This window comes from Cucumis sativus, chromosome 6, assembly GCF_000004075.3.
Source record: "Cucumis sativus cultivar 9930 chromosome 6, Cucumber_9930_V3, whole genome shotgun sequence".
In the NCBI taxonomy this organism is placed as follows: Eukaryota; Viridiplantae; Streptophyta; class Magnoliopsida; order Cucurbitales; family Cucurbitaceae; genus Cucumis; species Cucumis sativus.
This window is the reverse complement of record NC_026660.2, coordinates 15,006,774-15,016,530: the sequence shown is the minus strand read 5'-3', so window position 1 is coordinate 15,016,530 and position 9,757 is coordinate 15,006,774. Positions and strand designations below refer to the sequence as shown.

The window sequence follows — 9,757 nt, the reverse complement described above, 5'->3', positions numbered from 1 at the left end:
GATCCACGTATATAAATATTGAGAAAATAAAAAAAATGTGGGGCCCAGTGTAGTAAAATATAAAAATAAGGAAAAAATAGAATATGTGAGGTCCACTGCATGGACTTCACCTCAAATCACCTATTTTTAAAAATAGTTTTGCATCAATCCTGTTTTTGATATATGTTTCAAATTTTACATTATTTTTAAAAAAAATCCCTAAATTTGCAATAATTTAAATTTAATTACTAAATTTGCAACTGATACGTTCACTCTCTCTAAGCCCAAGACGAAAAGCTTTAGACTTGGGCCTAATAGGCCGAAACTTGATATTCTCGGGCTGAACCGCCCTAGGTCCGGTTTGCGAGTTGCGTTTTCATCGTTAAACCCTTCGTCTATCTCCGACTTGTTTCAAGTGCTCTGCAAAGTTTCAGTCGCCTTTCTCCTTAAACCCTGAGTCTTCTTCTTCTTAACAGCCATGGGTTTCTTCGACCTCAACATACCCTACGATGACCGTTCATCTTCAAGCAGTGCTAATCGCATCAAGGTTGTTGCCAAAATCATGGAGCTCGGCTACTCCGGTATCGCCTACAACCGTACAATCAAAGGAGTGATGTCCGACCGGGATCGCTGTTCTATTCCCCTTCTCAAGGTTTCATCGCTTCACACTATCCTTCCATCCTTCTCCGCTTCCGTAGAGTTCCACCGCGATCTTCTAGACATCCCACGGTCTTCTCCTTTCCGTCAGTACACGCGTCTTACTATTTCTATCAACACTAACAACGAGGTTCTGGCCGTCAATTCTGGCAACCTTATTCTCAAGACCTACGATTTGATTGCTGTTAAGCCTCTTAATCAGTATGCTTTCGAACAGGCTTGCGAGAAATTGGAGGTTTGTCGGATTTATCATGTTTTGTAATTGTAAATTACAGCAATCTTTTTCTGGATTATTCAATGATCTTGTTTTGCGTTGAGAGAGATTAGTGCTTGCATATTTAACATGTTTTCTAATTCGAACTTATCATATTTGATATATTTTTTTTTACATTATATTCATATTAGTTGTGTTTTTCATCACGTAGATAGATATAATTGCCATTGATTTTGCGGAGAAACTGCCTTTCAGGTTGAAGCAAGGTTCGATAATATCTGCAATTAAGGTTTGTCAACCATTAATCTTTCGTGTTTTGATCTACTTGTATTATTATGATCGTAGATAGATGAATTATAAGTTTAGTTCCGGGTCGATTGACGTCTATCTTCTGGCTGTTTTTTTTTTTTTTTTTTTCACGCAGCGTGGAGTTTACTTTGAAATCATGTACTCTGATCTTCTTTCGGATGTTCATGAAAGGAGGCAAATGATATCCACTGCTAAGGTGAGATGGAAGTTTGTACGGAATATTACACCGTCATGGGAGCCTAATTTCACCTGTGACCATAACGATTAATCCTTTTTGTTAAAGATGCATCACGGTTCTAGTTCCGTTTATAGAGATGGTGTACTGAAAGTTAGATAGGAAAAGATTATCTCTCGACTTGTTATGCCATTCCTTGCTCGGCGATGCCAATTTTCATATCCAAAAAGTATGCTGTTGTTTTCGGTTTTTTTATGGACAGTTTAGGTATAAGTTTCCTTCTAAAAAGCTATATGTATATAATAGTTTAAAATAGATAAAAGCATCTATATTTAATATAAAAGTACTATCTGTACCTCCCTAAAAAAATCGTTTATCGTGTTCTTTGACATGTCTGCATCTTTCACCCCAACCTTGTCTGCACGCTGCTGCTTGTTGCAGTGGACCAATGGTCTACTAGAAGTGTTATGCTCTGTTATCTTGTTTATGTTAAGATATGACATTTCTTTTTATTATAAACGAACTTATTTCATCATGTGACTTTTAGTCTATTGAACTTTCAGGTCTTGGTGGATTGGACAAATGGAAAAAATCTCATATTATCCAGTGCTGCCCCCTCTGTAAATGAAATCAGAGGACCTTACGATGTTGCGAACTTGTCATCATTGCTTGGTGTCTCTATGGAATGTGCAAAAGCTGCTGTTTCGAAAAATTGTAGGTATGAGTGCTTTAAAAGAATACCTAAATGAAACCCCTTGTAATTCGTAAAGAATACCCATTAATATTTAGCTACTCTTCCTATTTACTGCATTTCAGGAATCTCATAGCTAATGCTCTAAAGAGAAAGCAGTTTTACAAGGAGACCATTCGAGTTGAAAGGATATCATCCGATGACAAATTGGATCTGGATGACCCTTGGTCAGTGGATTTGCTCAAATGGGATCCTATGTCAAGTGGAGAAGGTGATTTGCTATTGGATGATATAGCAAAATCTTTTGCTGCTTCTAATGAAAGATCAAAAAATGTGAAATCCATTGACTTCACTTCAATAGTTGACAACCTGCCATCACAAGGTTTTCTAGTCAAGAATGTAATAGAATGCCCTGAGGCAAAACTTTCGTTGAATGATAAGCAAGATTTGTGGCCTGTTACTGATGCCATTGAGCCACAGATTGCAGTAAATGGAGTAATTCAACAGTCCCATACTCTTGCTGAAGAACACCGTCCTTTATCTGATCGTTTATCCTCTATAATTGAAAGTTCTAAAATTTCACATTCACATGGTAATGCAGAAGAAGTTCCAAGTAATTCTGAGGAAGAAAAAAACACCATCAATGAAATTGTGCAGCCCGAGATCTTAAAGCAGGAAGAACCTATTGAAAAGGATGTTGATAATCTGCAATCAAAAAACCTGACACTGACTAGTGAGTTAAATGTAGTATCAACAAATGAGCTTGTGCATTCTCCTACATCTACCAAAAATTTATCAACTGTTGTTTTCGAGAATGACAGAACAGAAACTTTAAAAATGGAGAATGTTGATTTTCATCAGAATGAATATGGTCTAGAAAATTCTGTTACACTGTCTGATTCAGAAAATGTGTGTAGGGAAAAAAATTCATCTAATTTGATTTCAGAAGATCAAAAGCATGCGACAATGGTAGTAGACGGTACATTGGCAGCTGAAGAATGTTTACATAGTGCAAGACTTGGGGAGCCTGCGGATGTGGCAATAGCCGAGGATCAGGTTTCTCCCCTTGATTCTTGCACAAATGACACTAAAGATGATTATCAACAAACATCTGAGGTGTTCATGGACGATCAAGAAAGTGGAGACGCCGACCCGCAGATCACACAACAGCCTTCAGATCAGCCTATCACTAGCGTGATATCCACAGGTACCTAACTCCCACCAAGATATAAGACATGGAAACTTGTTTGTTGTCGACCACAGCCTTTATTCTTCCCTTTTGGATACTTTGGGTGCATTTTCTTGAGAATTGTATAAGATTAAACCTTTAACATTAATATTCATTAGGCATCACCAAACAATTGACATAGAGTGCAACATACAAGCTTACCTCTTCATCTTAACCCCACAGATTATTATAACTCTTCCCTTATACATAACTCTTTTTATGCTGACGAATTTTAGTTTGGGATACACCAACAGAAACCTCCATGTTGATTGAACTCTGTTTTATTTTCCTATTTGATTCTCTGTACTATGAAACCCGAGTGAAGCTCCTGACAATTGTTTGATTTTTTAATTTTATTTTACTTCTTTTGAAACTAGCAAATGCAGGGAAATGTCAATCAAAACGGGAAAGATATCATCCAGCGTCGAAGCTTCCTCTTCAACGGTTAATCAACCCTCTGCCCTTCAAGAAAGCTTGCAAAAGAAATACAGAAAAATGCAGATCAAAACGGAGGAGGCATCACCTGGGGCTATTGCTTCCATTTAAGCGCTCAATCAATCACCTAGCCTTCAAGAAGGCCCGCAAAACTAAATGCTAGCAGTCAATTTTTCTTCGGTTTTTATTCTTCCATCCTGTTTATAATACTTGGGTATGCATTTTGCAACAATTAATCTCTCATTGAATTAGTTTTGATATAAACTTCATTGTTTCTAGTTTTCTAGCTGTTGAAGTCCATTTTTTAATCCAAAATTTGTGGGAGGGAGGGATCGAACTATGGACAAACTCGAATTGGCATGATATAGTGACAGCTCTTCCACACGCTTGTTCAATCGATCAGATGACAAGGTGCCAATTATCATCTACTCTTTCAATACTTTGCTCAACTGAAGTGTGGCTTTTTATAGAAAATGAGTAAATAAAAATATGTACAATGTTTGAGAACTTAAATTTATATTATTTATGTTTTTGTGTAGCCATGCCACTATTTATTCAGGATATAGTTTTTGCCATTATCACCAATTTAAAGTTGTAAATTTCATTCAAATTTACCCATCTTCCCATTATGGGTCGGTTAGTACAAAGGAATATTGAGACGAATGCTGTAGGGTTCTAATCTACTTTAATTATTCCATTTAGGATACAAGCACATTTTATCCCATTTTTTTGGCATGTTTTTTATTTTAGGAAGACAGTTCAGTTATAGTTTTTAGTACATTTGGAACTAGTATAATTATTTTACTATATAGTTCTATAAATTTGAAAATTACTTTCCATTTGTTAAAAGCATAATTTTGTCTTGAATTACACATAAAACTCATCTTTGTGGAGGAAAAATCTAGTTATAGATTCTTTTTCCCCTAGAAAGCCGATGGTTTTATTTTTACCTTTACAGCAAACAACAGTGATTTTTCTAACATTTGTTTCAGTATATGCTATTCTTGTCTTAATTGACATACTCTGGAGGAACTAGATTTAGTAAAATGCAATACTTTAGAATGCTTTTTTAGCTGAAGTAAGAGAGGCTTTTGAGCTCATTATCAACCCAATGAACAAGCAACCAATTGGTCCACTAGTATCCAATTGTAGCCTTGGGATTTCATGAATCTTCCTCGCTACTCCCACTTTTTTGCACCAATCTTTTTTTATATATTTTTGTCACATGGCAAAACAACTTTGCTGTGTAGTTGGGATGAGGGGATGTGAGGGGATGTGGGCAACAGCTTTATAGACTATTAAGTCCACGATAACATTATCTAAGAATGATAAATATAACAAAATTTATCGAATCTAAATTTTGTTATATTTACAAATTTTTTTGCATTGTTTTATATTTACTATCTAAAAAACAAGTATGATTTATGATGTAGATATCAATTAAAGTTAAATTATGTTTGTAGTTATTTTCACCGTGAGATAACATGGTTAGAAGGACAAGTAAGTAGTACTCTTAAAGTACATTATTTTCATGGAAACACTAATTAAGAACTTCTTTAGGAAGTGGTTTGAAGTATTTTAAAAGTAGTTTGGGAGGGGATAAAAGTGACTTTGGTGTATGTTTATATTCTTAATGAGTTTGTGGAATGGAATAGTGTGATGAATAAGCTAAAGCTAAGGCAATAACTTCGATTGGAATATGGAATGAGGGTACGATTCTAAAGATTGTGACCGTCACCGAACTAAGTTGCAATCCATTTTGTTGTTCTCTTTCTAAATGACAATGACTCAAATTCTTTTAACTTTTTGACTTATCTTAGGCGTTTATCCCCCAGCACTCAAACTCATTAACACTACACCTCGAATCTATTCTAACAATGGCCCCTCTCTACATCCATCTCAATTCATTTTCACTAAAAGATGGAAAGAGTTCCATTAATCTTCATTAAATGTTAGAAAGAAAAGAAAAAAGTATAGTCCCAAATAATGATGGACTCAGTGGATATAGACAAATTTAATTTCAGAAAATGAAGGTTAATGGGAGGTTCCAAGAGATCAAATACAAAGACATCTTAACCACGTTGCTCGGATACTATTTTAAATACCAAATTGATCCAAAACTTAAACTAATTGATAAAATCAAATTTAATTATATTATATAACATCTTTAATGCTTTTTTCCCCTAAATATATGTGTTTAAGGGAGATAAGGATTCATAGTATACGATTAGGTGCAAGTTAAGCATACCTAATCATTACTTCAAAAAAAAAAAAAAAAAAAAACCCTCAATTATCCTTGTATTCACACCTTGAATGACATCATTATAATTACATATATATTGTATACTTATCATATAACTTTTTCATACATATATAGAGAAAAGAAGCTAAAATAAGTATAGATATAAAATAAATTTCTCAGGTAATTGAAAGGCAGGTCAAAATGGAAGAGGCCGAATGACACACTAGAGACTACTACAACTACGTACGTTATTATTATTATTATTATTGTAATTAGTTGTTGTGTGAGATTCATGGAATAAGGTTCGTGGAATATGTATCGATGAAATACTTGATCCAATTATCTCCGCAACTATTTGCTTCCCGTTGCTGTTCTTCTTCTTCTTCTTCCTCTCGTTCGTGTTGATTCCATTGCACTGGATAATTCTTCACTACCTCGTCGTTGTACCTCGCAAATCGTCCTCTAATCCGTGGTCGACTATCTGCCAACGACTTCCTGCAAGCATACTTTAACCAACACCCAAATAATATTAGTCAGTATAACATACAAAAACAGATTCGTTTACTTGTGAATTGTTTAATTGGCTTTTGGACCCATTTTTGGGATGGTTTTTAAAAAGTCTCTCTTTTCCATTGTTACCCTCTTCTAAATAATCAAATGACCTTTCAAACCTTTAAAATGAAAAAGAGAGAGAGAGAGAGAGAGAGAGGATTGAATTAAAAAAAGAGAGGGTATTTTGGAGTTTTTCATATAAGTTAGATGTGACAAAAGCAAAAAGTTTAAGATTAAATGAAATTGAAATATTATAATTATATTAGCTGATATATGTATATATAAATACATAGTTGTTGGCATATAGAATCTATGAAATAATATGTAGATAGTAGAATAAGAGATGAAATTATTATTTATTCTTTCTATAAGAGAATTAATCCATTTATATAATTATTAAGATAGATAAAGAAGAATATAATGATATGAGAAGAAAGAAAAAAAGAAACCTTAATCTTCTTGTTGAAGTTCCTTTGGTGTCTTTTGGTTCTATATCTTTCAATCCTTTCCTTCTTCTCTTCAGGACTGTACCTACAAGCTCTGCTCATCCCTTCAATAATGGTGATGCTACTCTCACATGAAACTGGACTCTCATCTCCTCTTTCATTATTATTATTCTTCTTCTGCACCATTTTCAATATAATTATTCAAAGCCCAATTTCCATCCATTATAAAAAATACTTAATTACACTGCAACTTATCTTAATACTATTTAATATGTTATATATATATTATTCGATCAATGCTTGTCAAGCCACAAACTATACTATAAGAATATCTTTATTAATCAGTCTGTCTCTCTTAATAATAGTATAGTATATGTTTTCATTTGAATATTATACTCAAAACCCCTTTTTTTTTTAAAAAAATAATAAAACAAAACTCTTTGGATTCATGAAAAGCCATTTTTTTAATGATCCTTTTGCATGGAATTAAGTTGACCGCTTCCATTAATGGCATAAATTATTCCACAGTCAAATAAAGTAACAATTTTTTTTTTTAATCAATCATAAAATTAACCAAGATGAACTTTTATTAATGTTTACGATTGTTCATAAAATCTGATTTTTGTTCATTACAATAATTACCACAAAAATTATTGAATGTCATCGTCACATCAGTTTATGATCAACCTTTGCAGAATGCATTGAACCTGAATCTAATATCCAGCCAAAACTTACTCGATACATATGATCATCACATTACGACGTTTTTTCCCAAATCTATGAATGTATATATGCTGTAATTTCTTCTAAAAAAGATTGTGTTGGTCTCACCAGATATATTATTTTTCAGTCGCATTAGTTAATTTCATTCGTCTCACCTGAAAATCGCCGACGGGGAAGAGCGGCCGGTTGATAGGAGGATCGATGGCTGCAGAAGGCGGTGGCGAGGAGGAAGAAAAAGTGCGTTGAAGAAATGAATCAGTATCATTGGATTGAAGAGAATCAGGATTAAGGAGGGGAAAAGCTGATGGATGTAATAAAAAGTTGTTAGTTGATGGACGGATTTTGAGGGGTTCTGGAGGAGAAGGCGGTGAGCCGTCGCCACAACTGTCGGAAAATTGATCAGAATTCCAAAGCTTAATGGAAGAATCAGGCAACCAGTCAAAATCAACGCCTGCGAGGTCGGCGGAGGAATGTGAGGCGGCGGAGAGAAATGGGGAAAAGGCCATCAGAGGAACAGCAGCGAGTGAGAAACACGAAGGAGGAGCTCCGATCAGAAGACGCGTGTGTGTGTGAGAGAGAGAGAGAGAGAGAGAGAGAGAGAGAGAGAGAAGAGGAAGCTCGTGAGAGAGTTTGGAGGATACAAATGTGGCATTGAGGACTACTTATACTATTGTGAGTTCTGATGATGACGTGGAATATCACGCCACGTATATATTTATTTCCTTTTAATCTAACTTCATTCATTTCTTTCTGGAAAAAAAAAAAAAAAAGAACGAATTTTTAAAATCGTTGACTTTTTTTACTAATACTTTTTTCTTTTTTTTTGTAAAGAAAATTAATCTCAATTGGTTATAGCAAAATGGATTTGATTGGAATTATTAGGGAGGTTTCATATTTTCTAAACTTTTACTATATGATAGTTATTATATTATTGAGAAAACTACATTAACTATTTATAAAAAAATTTAAAATTTTAAAAGTTTACAAAAAGTAAAAGAAGAGTAAAGATATTTTAATAACTATTTCTAAAAAAAAGAAAAAATATCCACAAATAAGTAGGTAACTGTTCAAACTTACAACTTCTTAAACGGAGTAGAAGTATACCTGAACCCTCATACTACGTTGTGCTAGACGACATTTTAACCACAAAATCATCCTAAAATTAGCTTTCTTTTCTAATATTTTTGTTCATTTAATTATACCATTCACCATATAACTTTACTTTTATGCTATGTATTTTATGTAAGAGATTTAAATTCTCTCATTCACTTCTACTCCTACTTTTTTAACTAAAAACAAAAACAGAGGATTAGTTCTTGGAACCTCTAATTCTTCTTTTTACATAATAATAAGTTTGGTTTAAATAAGCCAATAAACAAATACTTTATAACACAAAATTTGTTTAGGTTTCTAAAACATTCTCTGTATATAAATGAAAACAATCCTGTAAAGAAAATAGTGGAAGAATAATGAAATGCACCTTAGTTAAATATGTACGTGTATATATGAAAAAAATCACATATCAATACTAAAAAAATACTCATTTTTAAGATATATATTTTGTGTGAGGTGTACAATCCTTTAATCACAGTTTTATTTTTTATGAATATTATTGAAAAATATTGTGGTGTAATGAATGGATGCAAGTCACCCAATTTTTCACACACACACACATATATGTATTTAAATTTTGGTCAAAGGGAAGTCTCTAAGGAAGGATCTTGCTAGTGGGTCCATCAAATCTTCTACTTCTCCATTTATAATATCACTTCAAAAAGTGAGTCATTTTTTTCTTCTCTTTCTCTTCTGTTTTTTTTCTTAATTTATTTATTTATTTATATATATAGAAAATCTCCTATTAACGTTTCGTTCAATGGTTGGTCTTTAAGTGCTTACTATTTTCCTTTACAGAAAAAAAAAAAAAAAAAAAAAAGAGTAAGAGTCCACTACTCTTAGTAACTTATTTTCCATTCAATGAACAGGCAAAATAAAAGAAAAGATGAAATTTATAGAGGACCCATATAAACTAAATAAATAAATTTCCTTTATATAGAAAATGGAATTCAATTCATAAACCATTGCAAAACAGTTCCATGGGGCCTCAAA

The 9,757-nt window shown here is 33.3% G+C and overlaps 2 protein-coding genes across 4 annotated transcripts; one reads left to right on the top strand and one right to left on the bottom strand.

Annotated features, from left to right (window-relative positions):
- Nucleotides 1-356: 356 nt before the first annotated feature.
- On the top strand, nucleotides 357-4,201 carry LOC101218953 (protein GAMETOPHYTE DEFECTIVE 1). Of its 3 annotated transcripts, none has more exons than XM_031888121.1 (6): nucleotides 357-871; nucleotides 1,062-1,139; nucleotides 1,275-1,355; nucleotides 1,898-2,052; nucleotides 2,151-2,758; nucleotides 2,943-3,109. In XM_031888121.1, the coding sequence occupies exons 1-6, from the start codon at nucleotides 458-460 to the stop codon at nucleotides 2,963-2,965; spliced, it is 1,359 nt and encodes a 452-aa protein (XP_031743981.1). In that variant the 5' UTR covers nucleotides 357-457; the 3' UTR covers nucleotides 2,966-3,109. The 3 variants fall into 3 exon arrangements, with proteins under 3 accessions (XP_031743981.1, XP_011657242.1, XP_011657241.1); XM_011658940.2 differs by adding an exon at nucleotides 3,640-4,201 and having other exon boundaries at nucleotides 363-871; nucleotides 2,151-3,232; XM_011658939.2 differs by adding an exon at nucleotides 3,631-4,201 and having other exon boundaries at nucleotides 368-871; nucleotides 2,151-3,232.
- A 1,761-nt stretch (nucleotides 4,202-5,962) lies between these two features.
- Nucleotides 5,963-8,289, bottom strand: LOC105435836 (zinc finger protein CONSTANS-LIKE 5). Its single transcript, XM_011658938.2, has 3 exons — nucleotides 7,807-8,289; nucleotides 6,932-7,105; nucleotides 5,963-6,436 (listed from the first exon to the last, which is right to left on the bottom strand). The coding sequence occupies exons 1-3, from the start codon at nucleotides 8,155-8,157 to the stop codon at nucleotides 6,221-6,223; spliced, it is 741 nt and encodes a 246-aa protein (XP_011657240.1). The 5' UTR covers nucleotides 8,158-8,289; the 3' UTR covers nucleotides 5,963-6,220.
- Between the last annotated feature and the right edge of the window lie 1,468 nt (nucleotides 8,290-9,757).